This window comes from Apostichopus japonicus, chromosome 5 (genome assembly GCF_037975245.1).
Source record: "Apostichopus japonicus isolate 1M-3 chromosome 5, ASM3797524v1, whole genome shotgun sequence".
Classification (NCBI taxonomy): Eukaryota; Metazoa; Echinodermata; class Holothuroidea; order Aspidochirotida; family Stichopodidae; genus Apostichopus; species Apostichopus japonicus.
Window position 1 is genome coordinate 9,981,723 of NC_092565.1, and position 25,314 is coordinate 10,007,036.

The following is a 25,314-nucleotide window of genomic DNA, read 5'->3' on the forward strand; positions in this document are numbered from 1 at the left end:
GCTAAGCCACTGGCTGATATTGCCAGAATGTTTAATGAATTCCTAGAGGTGCAGAACTTCCGCATTTCCCTTGGACAAATAAGAGTCTCAGCTGAATAAATGTCTGCTTTGAGGATTCACATGGTATTAATTAAAAGGCCTGTAATGAGCAGTTGTTTACATACTTAATTAACTTGTCAGCTGATGATCCTGTCAGATAATGCCATTATAGACCACTGTATTTACCTCTCCAATTTCATCTGGTTAGGTCATACACTAAAGTTGGCATCCCTGCACTTCTACGTATTTGCTTGAAAGACTTTCTAAACTTTGCTATTAAATGATCTACATGCATGTCTTTGAGCTGAGCTGACACACTCATGCTGAGTCAAAGTGATGGCCATGTTCTATACTTAGATACCACAATCAGCTGGACTGTTAATCTGCAGTGCTGCTGACATTGACAAGTTTAATAAAATAAACCAAATAGGTCATAAAATTCTTTTAACTTAGGAGCAATAAACTCTGAAGTGATTGTAGTATGTGAGCTGTCTGACACTTACTCATTGGTCCATATCAAAGATCCATAGCATGACTCCACTCATGACAGCAAAAATTCTGGGCAAAAGTGTACAAGATTTTGTGAAAACCATTTATTGCAATTTCGTGTCACCAGTACTTTACAAGAATAATGAGAGGGCAATTCACTGTACGTTACTTAACTACTTTAAGCTCGATCAAATGTCATGAGTAATAAAATCTTATGTAGTTCTTTAAAATTTTATGAACGTCCATGAAAAATGACCAACAGACATAATCGTTAATAATATCCACTATCTTAAAAGCAAAGGGCAATTACATTTTCATCCTTCCTGTTTATTATCTTCCCCAATCTTGTTTCCTTTTAATAGACCTGTAGTTTAGAATTTCTGTGATCAGGTATCGCCTCTTCATTGATCTACTGATAATTTTGCTCGAAAATTATGCAAAACAGTCACAACGTTATAAAATGAAAACCTCAGAAGAAGCTATCGCTAAATATTATTAAAGGAGACAAAAGCCCGGCCATCATTATTTAATCCATGTGATAGGGATAACTGTCACCAACAACTTCCCCCCCAAACAGCAGTGTGAAAAGGGAATATTTATTTTATTTTGGAAATATCACAGATTATTTAAAGAGATACAAACCTAACCATCTTCACTGGTCTATGTGATAAGGGGGAGAACATGCCATATAAAACAACTTCTTCAAATAGCTAAGAAGGGACACAGATTGAATGTTCCTTAAGGGGAGAACATGCCACATAAAACAACTTCTTCAAATAGCTAAGAAGGGACACAGATTGAATGTTCCTTAAGGGGAGAACATGCCATATAAAACAACTTCTTCAAATAGCTAAGAAGGGAGATATCACAGATTGAATGTTCCTTCATACATAAGGCCTAAGACTTGATCAAGTCTAATTACAACATCATCGAGCCACACGTCTTTCATTTTCTTCATGTTTTTCTTTATTGAATTATTATTACATGTTTATTTTTGTAGCACTAACAGACAATGCAGATGGGCTTATTTAATCAATTCTGAATCTTAAGATATTGAAACTCTTTACTGTATACTTCTATTGATGGCTGTCTAGGTTCAGTGTCAACACTATTACCATTTTTACCTTGAAACTATGTAAGGAAAATCAATATGAAATTAAAAGGTTTCAGATCCAGTGGCATTACCACATCACAAATTTACAAACTTGCCTGCTTACCAGACATGACATAAAAGCTAAGATTTGCTTTATCTCCCTGCAAACAAAAGCAAGATTTTTTCTAATACTGGTTGAGAGTTTTTTTTTTTTTTTTTCATCATAAAGATCTCTGTCATACAGTACAAGCCAAAGATATATAGTTTGGTTTGTGCCTCCTCTTATGTTGGATTGAGTAAGTAGAGTTGTCTATAGGTAATGTGCAACACACCAAAGGACCTTCAGTCAAACAATGTCCACTTGTCTTTGCATAATGACATTGTTGTTGTGCATGTTGGCAGTGAACATAGCAAATGGTGACAGAGAAAGCTGATGTGCTATAAAAAATGGAGAATGAAGTTTCCTGTTTCTGCCTTTCTTGTTGAATTCTGTAATCAAATAAGGATTATATTTCAATACCATGCATAGAAACAATATATGTAATTGCTTGATAAAAGATAATAACCTATGTTGGTAGTAAATCTTACACCAGTACTTAAACATGAAATGTACACACAGATACTGTACAGGTAGGATGTATTTATCCGAATTGTTATATTACAGGAAATCATGCAAAATTATGTAATCATACTCCTGGTTACAGCTTTGTACTCATATTTATATTCCAGATATTCTACTTGTACTCAGTATTCTTGTGCTGTTGAACTGTATACATATTGATGAGCTGAAGTGGAGTTTTTGGCAAAAATAAATTCTGGCAAAAGAAACGATGACATTGTCAATCAGAGTCAGTAATGAATTATTTCACTTACTAATAGAAGTATAAAAAGAATACTAATAGAGCACTTAGAACTGGGTAAATCTGGGAGATGACATGAGAAAGAATTTTTTTGGATAATCTATTTGATTTTTGAGATGTATATATGTTGAAAGCCAGTTTACCAGAACATGGCTTATTAAAAGTTTTCTTCATAAAGATTAAAGGCTTAAAGTTCATCAGTATTAGCCCTCAAATTTTAAGCATGCTAAGAATTGATATTACCTTAAACTAGTACTTTCATGTATTTTATATTCTGACATACCTTAAACATAATTCCCAGATGCTTAGAAAGCTTATATCGCCTGAAAACGAAATGGAATGGATATGAATCAGTATTATTGGACCTTCCAGCATATTTGAAAGACTATTATTGATCATATTAAGCTATTAATTCCTTTTCAGTAATTTTTATAGCTGTATAGCAATGGACCAATGTTGCTGTTTGGGGAACTATGCTCATTCAGCAATTATATGTGACATTAAAGGCGATATCGCTCGTAGACTTTTTTTTGAGGGCGCTAGCATTATCGCGGTTTCAGGGAGGTTTAATGGGACCCATATTACTCACGTGACCTCGGTGGCAAATTTAGATCAGTGAATAGCACAGGCAAGCGTATGCGTACTGTAACAAGCTCGTACCCATGCACACATAATGTTATAACACAGCATTTCAGTGTACCGCACAGGATGTTCGTACTCGATAGTTTGTAGTTTGTGTGCCTTTAGTAAAGAATACTGTACGATTTTCGTCCAAATACAATCGAGAGTATAGTGAAAATCATGGAAAAGGGATCAGGGCAAGGAGAATCTGGCGAAAGAAAACGGCCTTATCCTGGAACGAGCGTAGGTTCAAGTGGAGGAAGGCCTTTGTTGCATGGACCGAATAGGAACCGCAGTGTGAAGGAACAACAGCGACAAAGAGATGCCACGAAGATTTATCTTCTACGTTCTTATGTAAACTGGCAAATGGAGAAAGAACTCTACAAACATTTCCATGATTTGACTTTTGTTAGCAACGCAGATTTCGCAGAACATTTGCTTCAGGATCACACAAAAAGGTAATGATTTGCTTAGCTAGGCTAAAACTGTTTGGGTAGTACTACTACTAGTACATGGTAGTACTACAGGGTATTGTCCTAGGTTACATGTATAGCCTAGGCCTAGTCAGTATTGCGAAGTACAGAATACTGCGAAGTTCAGACATCCCTAAGAAATACACGATTACACCATGATAACCTACAAGCAAAAGCCAATATCACTAAAAACTACAAAGCTACAGTTATTTCCTCTCCAAAATGACCCGTGTGCAAGTATGTACGTACATATTTGTCAATAACATGAATATATAGTTTTGGTGTATTTTAAGGCTTAGGTACGTGTTCGAACTTGGCAGTGTCTATGCTATTGTTTTTGTAACATACATGATTTGATAAGCCTAGGCTATGTAACTAGGCCTATCATTCATTATTTTTCCAATGGACCTAGTATGTGCTAACCTTATCATACTTAGCCTAGCACAAAGTAGCAGTAAGTTTTCTTACTGAGTCTGTTTGTGAATGCTTGTCATGAAGATACTGTATACAGTTAAACATTAAAATATCCTTCCTAAAGAAGACTGACAGGGACTGGGGGTCTTTAGTTTCACTCCTCATATTTATGCCATGGAAAGCTGGGCCTTCTCATCACTAAAAAGTAAACTGTTTTTGCCTCAACAAATTGATGGAAACATATTTTCTAACCACTAGGCCTAGGTGATCTGTTCATCCCCACCCCTCCAGGTTCTAAATTGTTATCAGCTGTCCTTGTTTGAAGAATAATTCTTGTGAATGAGCATTTGAAAGAAAAGTATTAAGTATGAAGCCTCATCTTTGTCCAGTCATATAACATAGGACTAAGGCCTATAGTATTAGTAATAAGTATGATGTTCATAGTAATTGCATCCCCTAATTTTGTAATATGCACCAGTGAGGAAGGCCTACTATGCTGTACAAATAAAACCACATGGACCTGCATAAAAATAATGCATCTACATAAATACTTTAGAATCACTCCTAACTGATTTACATGTTGGGTCATTCCATATCAAATCACCAAATTTTGGGGTATGTTGTAGTTCGACATCTTTGAAAAATTCCCAGATTTATTGTATGAGTGGACCACCACAAAATAAGCATATTCTGAAAATTTCAGTTGCATTGCTTTACTATTGGCCGATTTAAAATTTAAAATTAAAATTCTTTCTTCTATTTTATAAGTCTTCTAATTAAATGAATTCAACCAGGAGCAGACAAGTACATTGCATATAGTATTTTTTTATATGAAATTAAAAACTGCACAGTATTGAACTGAATGACCTTGAAGTACAGTACAATACCCAGGCTCAAAACACATGGAACATCAAAACAGGCAAAAACGTTTTTTGTAAAAATCCCAAACTTTGAGGATTTTTCATTTCAAAATAAGGCAAAACACCCTCCTGAATTTTTTTGTGCAAACAGGGTGGTACTATATCTCTTCCAGAAAAAATTATCAATTTTTTTTTAATTTGACGCGTTTTGAGTTATTGGCCGTCAAAAACAACCTCTTTTGTACATCGGAGCAACTTAACAACTTCATAAATTAATATTGAGAACAGCTAGAACCCTGAAATTTGTTATTGTGTAAGAACTTTGTACTCATTAATAAAGTATAAACCCTGACAGCTCTAACATGGTTACTTTGGTAAAAAATTGGCATCAAAACCCCTACCTCATGCTGAATCGCAGCATGAAATAGCAACTTTAGAGTTGCACAACTTGCAAACATATTATAAGAAAGCATTGTAATCACTATTTTGTAATATTTGTAGTAGACATAATAACCTCTGAAAGAATCAAGTACCATGAAGCAATGGTTTGGGAGCAATTCATCACTAAAAATGGCACATTTTTTAGCGAAAAGTACAAACATAAAATATTTTGACACTTTTAAGTTGACCTAACTCCACAAGACAATATTTTTGTAGCCTAATTTTTTCTTTTCCTGTTCTATGGGTTAGACTCTATAGGCATCTGTAATAGAAAGGTAGTAGAAATTCTGAATGTTCAATTGCTGAGAAATGAGACCTCAAAAGTCAAGAAAATGCCAAAATGCCATGGTGGCGACAAATTGCGGAATTTCAAAGTGTGATAAATCGGCCAATTGTAAAGTTATGCAACTGAAATTTTCAGAATATACTTATTTTATGGTGGTCCAATCATAAAATAAATTTGGGAATTTTTGGAAAGGGTGCAGCAACAGCCATCCGTGATTTGACACGGAATGACCCTGTTTTCACTTTTCACACCGCTACGTATGCAACTAGATCTTAGGTTTTTCTAAGCTCAGCCACAGCCAGCATATATGCAATCAAGTTTTAATGGTTCATTTGGGCAACAGAGTGTATACTGTTATCTACTGACTGTCTGTCCAATATTCCAGCAATCATGTGTACATTTCTGTGTTTGGGATTTTTGAAGGAACCCAACTGCTATGCAAGAAATTAGGTTAATTAGCCTCACTAATTGAGGGACCATATTAGTACATATAGCTTTACCTATATAAACCTTTATATAGCCATGCCTGGAGGTAAGAAAGTACCAGTTTTTTGTGTAGGCCTGATGCTCATACTTTATGATGCTGTCCTAAGTTATCATATTTTTATAGTCAGTACTTTGCTTGTTTTTGTTCAGCTTCTTGTAAATGATCTGATGTTTAGTGTTCAAAAATGATAATATCTATTAAATTTGGTGGCCAAAACTTATCTCTTGTGGAGAGTAATCGAGCGTTAATGGTAGTCTGATATCAAGCTATTCACTTAAACAGGAAGTCTTCACAATGGTGGGCTTATGTCATGGAGTAAGCTAGCATCACAATTCTCACACATGAAACCAACTGCTCACATAAACAGGAAGTTTACACAGTACAGTAGGTAAATAACGAGTGTACATCAGTCTTTGATCTTGAAAAAGACTGGACATCTTTTAGTGATATGAAACCAAACAGTTCACTTAGACAGGAAGTTTACATAGTAAATTGTACATTGACATGTGAGCTGAAGTTGATGGGCAAGCAGTTGGGCAACACAAAATTATCCTCACAATTTTCTTGAAAGGTACTGAGGTTTATGGATATGTTGAAGAAGAGTATGAAAGAACATCTCATCCTTATCTGGGTTTAAGTCAATATGGGTTAACAATATGTCATTATTGAAAAGTGTTTGTTTGTTACTTTTCTCTTTCATATTTTTTCTTGGTTAGGTACAGTATGAAAACCTGTTGTTTTTAATGATTTGGTCATTACCAGATTCATTAAGCATACAATTAAGCTTGTGGTGTACTGTACAGTTAATTTACTATTTCAGTTAATATGATCTACGGACAATTTTTTTGTTTCATTGAACAGGTGTCAAATGCATCTTTTCCGGAAAGATGCCGAAAGTCAGACAGAGGCATTCTCAGCAGCTGTCACCACAGAAAGATCAGTTGACACTCAGAAAGGAGAAGGTAAATTTATATGTTTATCCTTGCATGAATTACAGACTGGAAGAGCAGTGCTAATCTTATATCTGATCTGATGTGATCAGAAAAATTATACAATTTCATTCTCATTAAATTCCCAAAGAAAAGAAAAAATGGTAGCATATTGCTCATCCACTAAAAAGCATACATGTGTATTAGAATTTATAAAAGTAAGTGGGCCTGATATTATCAGGATCTTCTTTAGAGGCAAACTGACTAGTAATAGGAAATTCAAGAGACACAATAGAGCCTGGAACAGAGAGGACATTGTGAGCACAAAGAAAAGAGTTAATGGTGTATTGAACAAAAGGAGTCAGGGAAAGCAGAGGTAATAGATAAACTGTGGAGTACAAAACGAGGATTAAGTAAGGAGAGAGGGCAAATAAACTATGGCAGAATACAGAGATGGAGCAGGATAAAGTTAGTCATGTCCCTCCTGTATTTTGAGCCCAAGGTTAAGGCATTCCGTCCACTCTCTCTATCTCTGCTGAGGTGTACTATGTCTGAGATGTTAAGTCTACGAATTTAGTTACCTGTTGGGACATGTCTTTAATGGTATGATTGGGCAGCTGCAAGTGTTCCCCTACTGGAGTCTCCATTTTCATGGTATTGCCATTGACCTGTGACTAGAAATGCTTCTTGAGGGTGGTCTTGGTTTCACCAACATACTTGTAACTCAATATCCTATACTTTAATGTTCTCTAAACTAAATGACACCATTTGGATTAAAATATCAGTTTCCAATGCTGCATAAGTATAACAATTTCTAAACAAAAGTATATTTTTAGTCACAGCCATAGTTTCCAATGTGTACAGTACATATTGCAGGAAACTTGCAAGCTAGTAACTATTGTTTTATGTCATCTTTACAGAAACTTTTGATCCAGCTACTTCGACACCTCTCAAGAAGCCATCTGCCATGTTCTGTCCAATGTCACCAGTAGGAGTAGATATAGAGCAGCATGGGAGAGAAACTGCAGACCATACACATACATTGTAAGATTGTAATATTGAACTTATCTGAATGCAGATCTAATTAAAACATTGCAATAAGGTTGACACAGACTTACAGCCTGTATGAGCTGCATAGTTACTAATGTCATCAATTTCAATAGAAGCCTTGTGTATCAGATTGTTGGCAAACTCCACATCTCTCTCTGTTAAGCAATCAAGTCAAATGGTATCATTTCTATAGACTGCTTTGGTATAAAATATTATCTACAGACAATGAGCAAGATCAGCTGCTTAGCATGATCTTAGAAGGATCCTTTTCTCCACCACAATAGTTGTTGTTTTATGTTGGGAATGGAAGGTGGCGAAGGGGAGACTTGCTACATTTAACAAGGATTTGGTAAGGGAAGAAGAAACCCAAGGGTATGGAGGGAGGAGGGTGGGGGCAGTCACTCTTCACTGAACATTTACTATCTGTGCTGTAAATGATTATCGTTAAACGATTTTGTGTGTGTATTAAGTTTGTACGAGTGTATGTATGTGAGGAGGTATATATTGGTGGATGGATGGATGTTTGTATCTATTTACATTTACGTGTGCACAATATGCATATCAATTGATGCTTTGTGCAGTTTTACTAAGATCAAGAAGGTTTCATGATTTCACTCTACATGTCAGCTTCATTTATATAAAAAAATTGTTTGAGTTACATCATCGATACCACAATGCAATTATTTTTATTCCGGTTCGAATCAGCTTAGCACAGTATAAGTCAGTTTTTGAATTGTGTAATTGAACTTCATATTTCACTACCTTGTCATCAACTTACTCAAGCCATTCTTTTAATATCTGCATTGTTATTGTTTACAGGGGTAACAGTTGTTCCCAAAAAGAACTGCAGAAAGAACTGGAGTACTGCTCAGATGATGAAGGAGAGGAAGACAAATTTGGAGACTGGGAAGATGTTATGGATGAACTAAACCAGAGTAAACTTTCTGTGTAAGTTTATTTGTTGAACGTCTGACTGTTTATGACTACTGTACATTTTAGAATTTTGAAGGTTTGATAATTGATTTTTTCCTTGATGATAAGTCCAAAAGTATAAACTAATAAATTCAATTGTTGACTACTGATGGCTCAGTATCGAGTGTGGAGTTGAAAAAGCAGTGTTGTTATGACATAAGTTGGTGCATGTGTAATGACTTAGCTAAGTACATAGTTAAGGTGGGCACTGAGCACTAGGCATAGACCCCCCCCCCCCCACGATTTTCTGTTTTTTGGTTCCTTGCTTTTTGCAAAGCAAGGAACCTATGCGTTCAACTTGGCGTGTGTGTGTGTGTGTGTGTATGTGACGCTTGGCTTGTGTACACGATATCTCAATAAGGAAATGATGTATCATGATCAAACTTGTTGGGTGGATAGCCCATAGTGAGAGGAAGATCCCTATTGTTTTTGGTGCCCGCAAAGGTCACCAAAGGTCAGTTAGATGCCAAAAACCAATATATTAAAAACAGCAATAACTCCCATTGTCAGGGTCCGACATGGTTGATATTTTGCGAGTAGTTGTGAATGGGGTAAGGGATCGTTCCCAAACATAACGGTAATGTGATCGAAGGTCAACAAAGGTCAATTAATGATAAAAAACTAGTATTTTTGCGATAACTTGAGAACGAAATGTCCGTTAGGGTTGGATGTTGCTTTAATGTCATCCAATTGTCGACCCGCATCTGGGTGACCCTTGACCTCAATTTGACCTCTGGTGACCTTTACATGTTTTGGGGGATTTTTACAGTTTTGATGCTATTTTTAGATGTCAAAGGTACCTTCTGATCATAAATGTCAATAGGTTGACCCCGTGTGACCTTTATGTGCGAAGTTATATGAGGTCAAAGTTTTTCGGTCAGAGTTAGGATGGTTGTACAGACTTGTCGTTTTGTTTTTTGGAATCAGGAGATTAAACTACATCTGAAACCAAGGTCAAAAGGTCAAAGGTCACATTAGAAAAAATGTGCTTATTTTGGGAGGAAACGAGCAAAAAAGAAAATGTTTGGTTTTGATGCTAGATTTGGATATCAAAGGTACCTTCCGATCAAAAATGTCAATTGGTTGACACCCGTGTGACCTTCGTGTGCGAAGTTATATGAGGTCAAAGTTAATTTTCAGACATTTAATGCAACAACTCCCAGTTCCAAGGTGTGACATGGTTGATATTTTTGGACAAGTTGGAAATGGTATAGGGGAATAGTTTCAAACTTAACGGTCATGTGATCCAACGTCACCAAAGGTCAGCTAATGTTAAAAAAGTAGTATTTTGGGGGGAGAAAATGGGCAAAGAAAAAATGTTTGAATTTTTACAGTCATGCTCTATTTAGGTCTCACCGATCAAAAATGTCAATTGGTTGACCTCCGGGTGACCTTTGTGTGTGAAGTTATGTATACAAGTTCAAAGTTAATTTTCATACATTTAATGCAATTAAATCTCAATGCCAAGGTGTGACATGGTTGATATTTTGGGACAAGTTGTGAACGGGGTGGTGGAACATTTTGAAACTTAAAGGTCATGTCATCTGAGGTCACCAATGTTATCATATCTGTTGACACGCTTGTAGGTCTCTTATATTTCTTACATTTTCGACACCATATTTAGATCTCAAAAGTGCCTTTTGATCAAAAATCCGATCACATTTTGTGATCACAAAAGTGGTGGTTATAGTGTTGGTTACTTTATGGGAACATGTAGGACCACAATTACTTGGACTATTTGAGCCCAATCTTGCTTGATAATATTACTGTATGTGTATTGTCAAATACCCCAAGCAAGGAACCACAGTGCCCTTGGGCTCTTGTTTGAATGTAGGTGTTATTCCATAGGAAATGTTTTCTCCATAGTGGGGTCTTCTCACATTCACCTTCCCAGGGGCTGTAGTGTAAACATGATACTGTACATATCAAACAATCTACTGTCTAGATCTCATATCTGGTATACATTGTTAACTGCAAGATGATGTACTTATGTCCATCGTAAACATGACCTGTTGGGAATCGAGTTGAATATATTTTGTTGATATTTTTTTCAGAAACCAGCTTGAAACTAGTTTGCAAGTGGATGAGGAGGTTTTTGGATTTCAAGGAGACGACAGAGATTCAGATGAAACCCCAGTTTTTGAACCAAACCAACCTAAGCAAGACACTCAACCTTTCATTGACTCCTGTGTTAAAGAAGATAAAATAATTGTATGGGTGTCTAAGATAGAAGAACTGCTCAAGCAAGTCCATGGAGAAACATGCCCTAACCCCAGTTGCCAAAGAATGCTGGGATACCAAAACACTTTCACTGGATCAGGCTTGAAAGTGACATGGTCATGTTGTGAGGGACATAGCCCTGGTCAATGGTTCTCACAACCATTATTCAACAGAATGTATGCCGGCAACCTTCTAATTGCATCAGGTGTTATTCTTTCTGGAAACAGTTTAATGAAGATGACACACTTTTTCAAAACCATAGGATTGAAGAGCATCACAAAAGATACATTTTATAGGACCCAGCGGCTGTATGTTGCCCCTGTTGTAGACAATTTTTGGCAAGGAATGCAGCAAGGCATTTTGTCAGCGTATGGTGACCAACAAGTTGTTCTAGCTGGAGATGGAAGATGCGATTCACCAGGTCACAGTGCTCAGTACTGCAGCTATGTTTTTACTGATGAAGCAACGAAGAAAGTTCTCCATGTGGAAGTTGTCGATGTAAGAGAGGTTGGGGGTAAAAGCCCAAACATGGAAAAGATGGCATTCGAGCGAGGAATGGATTTCCTTATGAAACAGATCAAAGTTGAAGAACTTGTGACAGATGCTCATACACAGATTAGTGCTGCCATGAAGAATTCAGTGAAGTTTCAGGATGTGACCCATCAACATGATGTATGGCATGGCGCAAAAAGCATTGCCAGAAAAATTAAGAAAGCCTCCAGATTAAGAGAAAACCGTGTGTTGCAGAGTTGGTTACCTTCAATTAGGAACCATTTTTGGTTCTCCTCAAAGACGTCCAACCGTGATGATGTAAGGATGAAAGCAACATTCCTTGGGATTCTGCACCATATTGTGGACGAGCATGAGTGGGTGTTTGGGACAGATGGACGTCCAGGAAAGTGTGCCCATGAAGAGCTGCAGGATGCAGAGAGAACCAAACGCTGGTTGAAGAAAGGTTCTGTTCCACACAAGACCCTGGCAACTGAACTGACAGCTCGGCGTTTCTTGAATAACTTGAAGTATTACAAAAACTTCAGGCATACTGGAATTCTGGAATCATTTAATAATCATCTACTGATGTATGCTCCTAAACGTCATTCGTATGGCTATGTTGGATTTACTATTAGGAATAAGCTGGCTGTTATTGACCATAACTACCACGCAGACAGACGACAAGCAACACAGGTGGATGGCACCCCTCGTTTTCAGTGCAAGTACAGTAAGAGCACTGGAAGATTCTCCGCTCAGCCTCTCATGGAGCAAAAGAGTTATGGCTACCTACCAGAGCTGATGGGACTGATCTTTTTGCAACGTGCAAACACAACTGGCCCTCTCAACCAGCAAGTACCAATGAAGGAAAATGACCCCAAAAGGATCCATCCACGAATCTCTCTGTTGCCTAGACCACCTATTCAAGAGCTAATAAAATGTCATAAGAGTCGTTTTGAGCCCTCCAACTAAGTCAAGTTTATTCCAAAATGTCACCAACTTCCCCCCTCCCGGATTTATTAGCTTATACCGAGGGGAACATGATAATGAAGAAAATCTTGATTAATGTTATGATGTGTTTATGAAGTAGAAATTCACATATTGGTTTGAGAATTTGAAACTTTATTCAGTCCTCTTATCAGCTACAGTAGTCAATAATAGTTCTCAATAGAGTTTTCATTATGGTTGCATAGAATTGGGGGGAACATAGCATATTAGCTTTTAAAATCGTATTTATTGATCTATAGAACGGTAACATATAAGTGGAATAATTTAAGAACTCCATAGATGCAATACTTTTTTAAATACTATAACATATGTATGGTTAAACCTGAAACTAGCCATGATTCTACCTCAAATGTTAGCAGTATCTCAAAGGAAGCATTCTTTGAGGCTGTTGGATTTTTTTAACATAAACAGAACATGTGTGTAAGTCACATGGCATACACAGTAGTGTAACTAAAAACTCAATTTATTGATTGTTTAGTATTTAACACTTTTTTTCACTAATGAACTACTCTTTATGGCATCTAGTTTATTTTCTTCAGTCCTCCAAGATGCCATTACCAATTTCAAAACCTTTGTACATGTTATTAGCAGCTGGAAATCTCATCCTGATTGCCCAAATGCAGCAAGATGGTATCACTCTTCTTCTTCCTGCACCTAATCTGCCATGCTGCCAATATATAAATTGTTTGTAGGCATAGTGCCTATAATTTTTGTTAGTTCGAACGGCTGCATCTGCCAATATGTCTTCTGTTGCCCGCATTGCTACCTCGAGTACATGTGCATTAATGCAGACAGTTAGGAAAACCTCACTCGTTGACAGACATCCTTCCTGCAACCTGCAGCATTTTTTTTCCACATCTTGAGGCATTTCTTTACACCGGCCACAGTTACACCATCCTGGGCTCTTAGGTGAATGGTCACTTTCCTCTTGAAATGAAGAATTCTCCTTTAACAGATAGTCTTCATATGCACCTGGGTTCCTTTTCAGTAGATCGGTGGCTACATTCTCCAAGTCTTCCCTCCCAAGCTCATGTACAAAGGTCTGTCAAAAAAATTATGTATACTAAATATATTTTATGGGCATTTTCTTAACACATACAGTTTTGCATTCCAGTGTGATAAACAAACAAACTTATGTCAAAATTAAATGATTTGAAATCACACATAGTCAAATGTGCCAGTGAGTTTAAAATTGTATGTATATGTCATATCTTGAAAGTTCCATTTTCTTTTTAAAATCATATACGACAGTGAAGTGTGGATTGGGCATTGTCATTGATTTTGTAATAGTTTCTCCATACGTTCTTCTATCACATATCTGCTTATAATTACATGTTATTATCTGTAAAATGTTGTGGCAGAACATGATAGCTAAAAGTAAAGTGTAATCTTTCTAAATCACTCCCCATACACACTCATAAACACACATAACATAAGTGTTCAACATTGAGATATGCCTAACAATTGATGTTTATTACTTTGCATGTGGTAAATTTAATCATTAAAAGTCTAGTCACAAATACCTTTATTTTTTCTTCAGTTGTGTCTTCCAATTGTTCTGGCATGCCTTCAGTGAATCTCTCGTTGTGTTCATCATCTTCAGAGTCACTTGAATCCTGAACAAAGACATTTATGATGGTGTTGTAATTTTTGGGTAAAAATATAACAGTAATGTATTGGGCAGATTGAAAAAGTTGTAAGAAAAAGCATTGGTTCTTTATATTTCTTTGACTTGATTAATACATTTAATTATTTTCCCAGTTTTTACATATCAATACATGCAACTTGAGATTTTTTCACTTCCATAATTTACCTTGTTTTATATTTCTGTGTTCAGTTGGTAACTTTGCAGTTTCATGACAGGTGAAAGGTTTTGGGGTAATACAGTATGTATGTGGTGTCCTAAGAGAGAGGGAGAGAGAGGGGGGGGGGTCGAATATGACCCGGCACCCTCAAACATATTAGAAACCATTATAGCAAGTTCTAGCAGTTTGGAGACCTCTAGTAAGGCTATATAGTATTGTGGGTACCCTTAAAGGTATGCTGTATTGGATCCAAATAAGCCAGATGTTTACAAATGGTCACCTCTGGTAAAAAAAACTCTTAAAATGTTTTTGTTACCACCTTGGAGGAAATTTACCCCACTGGGTACATTAAGTCATATTGTGTGTTCATTTAGAATGTCTGAGAACAAATTGGAGAGTAACTACTGCCAGGAAGGTACTTTTTGAAAACTTACATTGCTCAGTTATTGCGTGCATTCACTGTCATGTTCACAGAGGTCTTTCCGACTGAAGACCGATAAAATCGCAGGCCTAGCCTTGATAGCTGTATCCGACCGAAGGGGATTGGAGGTGTGGTAAGGGGGGGGGGGGGGGTTGACAGTTATAACATGACAATAGAATCCTTTATAGCTACCATTGGTCAATCAAGTATGGTCCAAAGAACAAACGCATAATTCAGCCTACATATGTATGGTCCCATTTGTTCCCACCATATTGGCGAATAGGCAAAACCCCTATGATATTGAAAGTGAGTCAGATGTTTTTCTACTTACCGGAGGTTCACGATTTGCGCAATGTCTTGTTCTTGTGCCACATTGACATGATTCTGAACAAAAGAGATCATACATACGACAGGGGCAAGCACTATTCCCAGACTTTCGTTGACAGGTCGTGCGACATTCACAAACCGTTGGATCAGCAGCTATTGATACATCTGCATCTCCAGATTGAGATAAATTGCTTTCGTCCATTTTGTTCGATAGTAGCTATGACTGTGAAGCAGGAGCTTGGCCACCCTCTAATTCAAGGCGGGCAAGGTTGGGGAAATTCGATCAAGGAGAAACAATCAGAGAATGGCCAGCTTTGTATTAATCTACACGATTTAACAAGCCGGAATATTTGCGGATTAACAGCGGGTATAAATATATGTATCGGTTTAATTTTCACTGGTGTTCATTTCCGTTGCCAGGAGGGGATATGATTTGAACGTGGGGGAGGGTGTGAGTGTGTGGGGGGGTCCCCTATGTAGTATTCAACGATGCTATATTTTACGTTTATCGTCTTGTATCACATGTATATCAAAAACCTTTATCGACACGATCAATCAGTCCTTACTCTCACCTCCTTTCATGCACTGGTGTATAACCGTGTATTTATTTTCTGGCAAGATAACAGTTAGGCATCAGTAAGGGTAAATAGGTCATAACAACTGAGAGAGTTTTGTGTCCCTGTAGTCACTTACATCCTGGTAGCAGTATAGAGAGAAGAAGCCTACTAGATCAGAGACCATAGTCATCTATTGCTGTGTCTTATTTTCCATCATCCTTGAAACATTATATCCTCTCCCTTTGATTTCTTGATGTCATAAAGCTGTATTTATGAAGTGCAATATTTAATTCCAGTATTTAGATTGTATATTCTTCTTGTGTATTTGACAGTATCCCAGTGATCTCCATTTTTCTGCTCTTGGTTTTCTTTTCTCTGTATTTAAATTCATATTATATCTATCTCTACCCCTATAGCCTCCACCTCCACATTTTCTTTACTTTCTTCCTCCATCCCTTCATCTGTCTTTCACTCTTGTTTTTTTCACCTTTCCTTCCATCTGTTTACCCTGTATGTTTTAGTTTGCGGACTCCCCCCCCCCCCCCACATCTCACCCCCAGAAAAATGTTCACAAGGTTGACAAGTCTCCCCGTGCTAGTCCCAAGCTATACACCCTTGTTGTGGTGACCGTTCACTATACTTGCAGGTTACTACAAGGTTGGCGCATCTGTAAAAGTTGGAAATACACTGTGTTTTTTTACAGTAAAATAGCATTAGGTTACTGTACTTCAAAAGGCTAAACTTTCTGATATTCGATACAGCATAAAGCATGCAGAGCAACTACGAAACCAGGACACCCGAACTGTTCGGACTTCGACTGCTCACCATGTAGGCCTAAAAGAGTAAAACAAGGGAGCTGTTAGAGTAGCAGCTCAAACTAATACGCTCGATGCAAAGCTCGACCGTAACCTATACTGTACAGCCACTGAGTGTAGATCAGTGTGTACAGCCCATTAGTTGTGAAAAGTTCTGAACGTAAAAACAAACCACAGACGTTTGTATCACACAACACACACGAAAACGCGGCGTAACAGTGTACCGCATATGTACTGCCACTGACAAGAAAATGTGCAGGAATTTGTCAAGGCCACCGCTTCAGGTAACCAAACCCGTTTATTGCTTACTCGCCGTAAATACGGGATTGCTAAGAAATTACGAGACAACAGCGACGAACCGGTAGAGGGTAGTATTGATATTATTTTTGAATCGGGTGGTGTGAAGGACAGAATTTACGAGGAATTTACGAGCGATCCCACCTTTAACAGACTCTTTCAGTTAAAGGACGGCTTGATTTGGATACATGTTTATAAACAGATCACCGTTATCGTTCCTAAACAAACAATGCTTGTTAGTTAAATAATATATAATCACTTGATCAGGTTAAAACTTCAGCAAGCATATTTAGTCAACCTGGAAGCATTCTTCCTCACTATTCAAAAGATATAATACTCTAAATTTAACCACTAGGCTTATAATGTTTGTTTTACTTACTTTACACAACTTTCTATTCAAACTAACATTTAACCAATCTACCAAATGTCTGGAAATCTTTGGAGAGTTTAGAACTGGCAGCAGGGCCAGACATAACTGCAAACATCTTCTTTGGCTGACATGACATGCATCTTTGTGAAGAAAAACTCACCCAAACAGATAAGGGAGATTTCCTAGTATATAACAGTCGTGTTTAATATAAGGAGCTCTTTGATGTCATATGGCCACTACTGTAGCATCTGAAACCTTCTACCTCCTCCATCTCTGTTGTAATTTGATTATTTTCAAGCTAGAAATGTTATCAGTTTTGGAACCAATGCCATCATCAGGTCATGTTATGAGTTTCAATTTTTTTTTAGATTCAGCACTTGAAAAAAACCCATCTCTATTACAGAAAATAAAGATTGTAATAAATAATCAGAGAAGCACTTATAATGGCAGGATGATGTCATATTTTTAACTCGATCAAAGAGTCGTAAGAGACTAAAACATTACATCTGCGATATCTTCGCAATGGAATATATAGATTTTTCTTGTTTGGAGACGTTGTTCACGACGGTGAGTTACATCTATATAGATTAATAATGGTGGTTGTGTTTTGTGTCTTCTTTACAAATTTTACACAATTTTTAGCGACATAAAATATGAGGTGGCAAAAACGACCAATTACATTGCAGCTAGTGCCTCAGAAAAAGATGGTAATGCTGACAAAGACAGGTTACAAAGTAGAAACAAAATTGTTCATTTAAGATGGAGCATATTCCTGTGTACTACTCAAATCAATGCAAATGCATTACGGGCAACAAACAACCTTATGCATCCAACACAGAAAAGAAACGATTACGACAAATAGCTAATGGGAATTCAGTGTGCCAGTTCCCTGGTAATGATATGTTATGAAGTTAGCGAGAAATGCGTGTTAAAATGTACGAAAACATTATATTTTTAATACATTTTAACATCCACATTGTTAATTGCTTACAACTTAATTAATTCTAGCTATACTGTACCATTGGATCATCCAATTATTTTCTTCGGTAAACATTACACTAAGCTGGAAAGCTACAACATAAAATGTTCAACGTCAGGGTATCTCAAATGAAATGTTCTTGTGTGAGGGGTTGAGAAATCCTAGGTATAAAATAAGGGTGTGACCGTTTAAACGGTTAACCGTTTAACCGGCCGCAAATGCACTATCCGTTTAGAAAATCACAAACCGTATAAACGGAAATTAAAAAAAAAATTTCAAATACATGTTAAACATGAAAATTATTTAAAAATATGTAAAGAACTGAGTAATGTACTGTACTGCAAACTATCAATAAAAAACAGAAAAACGATGTTTTAGGCATGAATAATGTGTTCAATAAAATTATAGTAGTAGGCCAATAGTCATGAACTCATGATAGTGTCGTCAATTCGTTTTCTCAGTTCATATTTGCGACATATATCACCCGTACATGTACATCGATCAATGGCATGGTGAAATCCTGTGTGAAAGTATGTTGACCCCAAAAGACACAAATGGTTGTTCTAGAAAGTACCGTAATAACATTAACAGCCCAAGTTCATCACACCATGGGAACGATTCAACACATTGAACATGATGTTACATTTTCCTGCCATCTGGACGCCGAGTGTAAATTTTGGTGTAATATGCAAATTATGAATGGTACTGTGCTGCGCGGTTAAAACTTAAACTATTGCGACACAAATTTTGGGAAGCTGTTGTTGAAGTAACTTTTGTATCAAATGTAAAGTACTGTATGGCACGTGACGTCGCTGAAATCGGAGGCTGCTCAAACCAGTTTCAACTTGATTTTTACAACCCATCGCACAACACGTGCGTGCATAATTTGTTTTCTAAACATGACTTTCAATGAGTAAGCAGGAAAGGTGGGTTAGTTTGCTAAGTTAGGCAAGTTTTTGTTTAAAATCTTGTGATAGATAGACAAATATATTGTTTTTTTCTTCAAAAGTTACGATGTTGCCGAAGGCCGATTTATATAAATTCAGTGATCTGAACTTCTGAAGACCACGAATACTGATCATGTGTATTATTCTTTTCAGCAATTATTACACGAAATGTCCGCAATATTATTGGGCCTAATTAACATACATTGATTGTCGTCTTGTTGCCTGAATTGCTACCTGTTGGAAAAAACCCTTAATTATTGTACTCATAATGTCCTATGTTTATTAATAGTCGAGTGACGGTGCGTCGAAAAAGGCGCGATCGGGAAACGGCGTTTAAACGTTTAACCGACCGGCGGCGATCCGGTTAAACGGTCAGCGAAATATCCGTTAGGTCACACCCTTAGTATAAAACACAAGTAGGTTTTTCCTCCCACAGCTGGTAAGCAATGATTGCTCCCTTCGTTTGTTACGTGTTATTATATAATACGATAGATTTTAGTAGTCTCTTTGAGTACAGGAACATTGGGTGTGGTCTCAACTTAATTTCACCAAAAAAAAAACTGACAAACAATGCCAATACAACTGCCTACTGATTTTGGAAAGAGTTTGTTTGCTACGTGGAACAAATCACACTCGGGACTTTTTGTACTTCACATAAAAGCCAGGATGACAGTATAGATAGTAAGACTGCACAGCGGTAAGATTGAGATCTGTTCTTGAAAGATTGGCACCAAAGCTGAAAAGTGCCATAGAATTCATATTTTATATAAATATATGCACTGCCTTTCATGGAGAACATAACCATACAGTATTATGTTGCATGCAGCGTGGCATTTCGAGTGTATCAAATTCAGAACACCTGTCGACATTCACTTTAACACCCAAATACTTTTGCTGCAGGAGTGATAAATTCACAGACAGCTGGTCCTGGAAGACACGTCGGTTATGAAACCTAAGACTTTGAGGCAAAAAAAGATGCTTTTTTTTTCATGAGTTTTTGTTGTTCATGCAGTGTTACATATTTATTTTTCATACAACGAGGGGTCTGAAATGGGAAATGCAACTTTTGGATGAAAATCTACTCCTTACGAGTGTGGATATAAAAGAGGACAAATCAGGAAAGAAAAAGGAAAAAATTATTACTTGAAACAACCAAATATTAAACAAAGTTAGTCTAACCATGGAAGTAAATTATTTTAACTGTATGCAAGCTTGATCTATATATCTAAGCCCTGTTTATGCTTGAGAGAAAGAGTGAGGGTTTCAGCACCAATTTTGAAGTGTATGCAGATCGATCAGACAGTGTGCTGGGCGTGAAATTTGTAATGGTAACGCAGATCGGGTTTGACCCGACATCACATGATTTGACTGTATATTTGCAGCACTCCACATTTTCATCTTGTAAACAGACTTCAACTTCTTGTTCTGTTATCGTAAACATGCAGTCTTAAATATTATACCACGCACAGGGTCAAAATTAATTGATCTTGTTTCATTGCTGAATGTACACAAAGCATGGGGGGGGGGTCTGATCTGTAATTGTCACTAATTTTACTAGTAAAGTTCATTTAATGCCCCTAACACAAAAGACACTTGAGAGGCTTTTGCCATCAACTTGTGGAGTATAAAACAATTTAAAAAACAAAATACACCCCAAATCTACACTCCAGCCAATGTCAATGCAGTTTCCAATCATTTTTTTTGTAATGGTATACAAAATCCTTAGTAATTAACTAATGAACTGATGCAGAGTGCTTACCAAATTATCTGAACATAATTACTACAGTACATTGATAAACTGGTCAACTGGCTTTGTAAATTAGCAGAACTTGGCAGCTAGATTAGCCAAGGTTCTTTTCATGTTGCATACATGTTTCAAAGCAAACAGATTCCAGTGCCATGGGTTCCCATGATGACTGGGCACAGCCATGGGCGGCGATCATGGGGGTCCCCCCCAATATTTTAGGTGGGGGGGATATACAGTAGTATCTAATATCCTGGTTCTCAGGCAAAAGTGTACATCTGGTTGGTCAATTTCAATCCAGAGAAGTGCCATTTCCGGTGATCTGGAGGCTGTCAAAACCAGAAATTTCTTCTACGCTACAAGCCAACCAATGGTGGCACTCCGCTTTGATAGTAATTCGCGCCCCCGGGTTAGAAAATCCTGGATACGCGCCTGTATATATACATATATATACATATATAGATATATACATATACAAAATATCACGAAGTGCGCAAACAATTTTTGGGATGAAAGTTGCTACGAGCCTGCACCCAAGCAAATGTCCCCCCCAATATTTGACAAATCGCCGCCCCTGGGCACAGCACCCCAAAATTGTTTGCCCATGAAATGTGAAATTCGGTGTCCAGTGAGTCCTTACGGTTTTTTACTGTACACTTCAGCCTGAGGACTGCAGCTGCTGTAATTTTGACATTTAAGCAGCTGTGACTAAATGGACTCGGCACTCTGTGACAAATAGAAAGAGTACTTAAACAAATTCATTAAGTTTCTAAATTTGTACAAGCTTAGAACTACAGTATACAGGTTTCCCATGCTGACGAGCATTTTGCTAGCTAAGAAGATTACAATTAACTGCACAGTAAACAATGTACTGAAAACTACAGACAGCTGACAAGTGTACAAAATTTGTTCTTCCTCAGAAGGTTGTAATTACAGGGTAGTGAGAAAATTAACCGTTATCACTCAAAGACAATACAAACAAATAATAAGATACCAATCCAAACTCTTATAAATGAACTTAATCTGATAGTGGTTAGCTGTAGAGACTTGCTTGACGAGGCTGACCGAAAATACAGGACAAATTACTGTATGAAGACTCCTCCTACTGTAGTTCTCAATTGTTTAATAACAACCCTAGCTATTATACCTAATACTTTATTCATTACCAAGATTGACTTATTGATTAATTGTGCTTTGAAATTCACTGTAAATTTCCTTTAGAAATTTAAATTCTCATGATGAATTTGGTCTCGACGGTCCAAACAGTCTTTTTGGTAATACTACAGTATATATAATCACACAATCAAGATGAGTTATTCTTTGGGCAAAATCTTGGCCCATCAAAGTTCAAGCAATAACAAACTTGTTTGTTTCCAAACAGGCAATTACAAGATTAGTCAGAATCAATCTCAGGCAAGTAGTATTGACCTTTCCAGTCATAACAGACATAAGGCTAAGTGTAAAAGTTGGGTACGTATTTTTAAAAACGAAATTTCTATGACAAAGCACAATTATGTAATGGCTTTCTCTCTCTCAACTAATGTTTCTGCGGTCATTAACTGATTCTCTGGCGGCTGAATCCATGAACGTACTGAGTCCAGCAAAGATTGATCACTGGGTTGGTTATTGTTTTTCAATATTATATCTTACATAGGTCAAGTAGGTCAAGACATGTCCTTGCTTATACGTCCGATTAATGTTTTAGTTTGACTGCTATACAACGACGGGATACCTATGATTTGTTTTTAGTTATTTTCCATGAGTTCACTATGTCTAGAGCTTCAAATGTGTCAAAGTTCAAGAAAACTTGAGTGCTAGTAATATCACTTATTTTTTATTTTATTGATATTGTTTTTTTTAAAGATATTCTGCTTGAAATATATATATGAATAAACCACTTGGATTTTTAATTTAAGGCTTTTTAGCTAAATAATTCCTAATGATATCAGCTTCTCGCTGCAGACCTTAATGTTTTAATGTAACTGGTCCATTGCATTGTTAACCTTATTAATTCAAGTATGAATGTCACTGACAAAAATGATGCATTCCTTGGATGAAATTAAACACCATTATATTAGACCATGACAAACTTTTAATGCATTGTAAACATGATATTTGAGGCTAGGGAAGTCTCATGTTTTCCCATGAGTTTTGTGTCGCTTCTAATGAGCAAACCTATTTATATTTCGGCTAAGTGGTTCAACCACTTAAATAGGTGAGCCTTCAGTTGTTTAAAAGGTCATATCTCAAAAGAAAACATGAAAGTGGGATTAAAATACAACCTCTCTAGACTGATAATCAGTGATATTTAATGGTCTATAGTCCACCTTTAAAGGATGAGTTGTGATGTGTCATAGACCATTCCTGAAGAGTAGACAGAGCCTAGTAATATAATAGTTAATGTCCTCCTACTTTAGAAAAATAGTTAGTAGCCGTACAAATATTTCAAAGGGACAAAAACATGTGAGAACATATACTGCGACTGTCTCAATCAATGCTGTTTGGATAAACTGTACTTGAGTGGTTGACTGAAAACTCCAGTCTAATGGTTATCACTTTCGGGCAAAGTTGTTAAAATTTTCCTTGTTGCGACTGTTTTGATCAAAGACCTCACAAGTATTTTCCATCTCATTCTGGCAGAATCTGATCGAAGTCACAGTGAAATCACACAGATTTTAAAGGATAAAACTAAACAGCAGACCAAAATCAATGATAAAGTCATACCCTTTCACCTCTAAAAGAACATCTGTTCACTTAGCATGGGGAAGCCAATGTCTACCACCCTAGAAGGGTGCAATACTCACATGTCTCAACAAGCATGTTATAAAAACACACTTTCATTAGCCTTAGTTTGCATTGACATCTATAGGCTTCTAGGCCCACAGTAATGTACAGTATATCTATGTTATTGTTACATAACAGATAGTGGTTAGTCCATGCATGATTTCTCAGACGAGGGGCAAGAGAGATTAGTATCAGACCCACCAAGATTACTAGTGAAACAGTGCATACAAACATTAATTAAAAGTGAGTAGGTGATTAGCTTCATCAAGTTTTCCAAAATTGTTTGAAAATATTTCTAAGTCCAATGGTTTTTCAAGGAGTGGCTACTTACACCATCTCCAGCAGATACTTCGCCAAATACCTTGCAGTGAAATATGATTTCTCTGCAATCATTGACCCCAATCGTTTCCTAGCGAGTTAATGTTAACTCTCGTGTAGGCGGGGTATTCTATATTTGTATTTGGCTCATGCCTAGAACATAATGTGGGGTGTTACTAAAACGAATGACAATTGCGTTACACATAACGAATGACAATATGTTGTACACACTAAAAATTTGCGTTGACTAAAATGAATGACAGTGAATGACAGCACAGACATTTGCTTCAACCGGATATCACAGTTCAGACTTCGTGGGTATATTAAAGCCACGCAAACCGAGTGGACGCGAAGTGCATGGCTTACAGATCTAGTAAAGTACGGACAAGATACAAACAAACCTTATAGTAAGCGAAATTGTAAGTCTGATTTTAAAACGTAAATTTCACGTCATTTTTCCGATTTTAATTGTTAGAAACTAACAATACTATAATCTTGAAACAGCTAAAACTTTCAGGAAGTCCTTATATTGGACATTTCTATGAATTTTTTTTTTTTTAGGGGGGGGGGGTGCAAAGGGGACTGGAAGAGGAGAAAATTTGCACCAGTTATGAAGCTACTCTGTAACAGTGGCGTAGGGAAGGGGGGCAAGGGGGCGCCCCCTGGCGGAAATTTTTCCCAAAATATGGAAAATCTGGGTTAAAATCGCAAAAATCTGAGTTGACATTTTGCGACTGTGACCGGTGTTTTCGGAAATTCCGAGCAAGATGTTTGTCTGCCCTGTGGGATTATACCCCGTGAACTTAGGGGAATTGAAAAAAAAATATTGTTGTACAAAAATTACATCAAAACCCTGCAACCACGTAACATGCGATTTTCCTCAAATCATTTTTGCGCAGAAAACCAATAACCGCATTTACTCCACTCTGTTAATCATTCTATCTCTTCTCACCACCGTCCTTCGTTGTCATTCGGTGTCATTCGCAAATAATAATTAACCCTGTACAAAGTCAATTGTCATTCGCTGTCATTCGTTTTAGTTTGTCCTCATAATGTGTAGCATAGCGCCAGAGCCTGGGAGCAAAATCCTCAATTTGACAATGAACCTCAAGTGAGTGACATAGGCGTAACTGGCCTACAGTAGGACAAGTTAAGTCAATGCAAACACCACGAATTAATCAGTGTACCGTTTGCCTAGCCGACCCTCAATACTGTACGT

At 37.1% G+C, this 25,314-nt stretch overlaps 2 protein-coding genes across 4 annotated transcripts in view; one reads left to right on the plus strand and one right to left on the minus strand.

Annotated features, from left to right (window-relative positions):
- The window catches only part of LOC139967592 (uncharacterized), a 63,662-nt gene that overhangs the window by 37,616 nt on the left and 732 nt on the right, over positions 1 to 25,314 (minus strand). The gene's annotated exons all lie outside the window — the stretch shown is intronic.
- Positions 2,973 to 14,247, plus strand: LOC139967588 (uncharacterized). Its single transcript, XM_071971545.1, has 5 exons — positions 2,973 to 3,560; positions 6,925 to 7,025; positions 7,913 to 8,036; positions 8,862 to 8,990; positions 11,069 to 14,247. Exons 1-5 carry the CDS (start codon positions 3,283 to 3,285, stop codon positions 12,693 to 12,695), a joined length of 2,259 nt encoding a protein of 752 aa, XP_071827646.1. The 5' UTR covers positions 2,973 to 3,282; the 3' UTR covers positions 12,696 to 14,247.

Bases quoted from the DNA above. Each gene is read 5' to 3' on its own strand.
- LOC139967588 (XM_071971545.1), top strand. From the start codon at position 3,283: ATGGAAAAGGGATCAGGGCAAGGAGAATCTGGCGAAAGAAAACGGCCT. The intron at 7,026-7,912 runs GTAAATTTATAT...TCATCTTTACAG, and splicing joins TGACACTCAGAAAGGAGAAG to AAACTTTTGATCCAGCTACT. The intron at 8,991-11,068 runs GTAAGTTTATTT...TATTTTTTTCAG, and splicing joins AACCAGAGTAAACTTTCTGT to AAACCAGCTTGAAACTAGTT.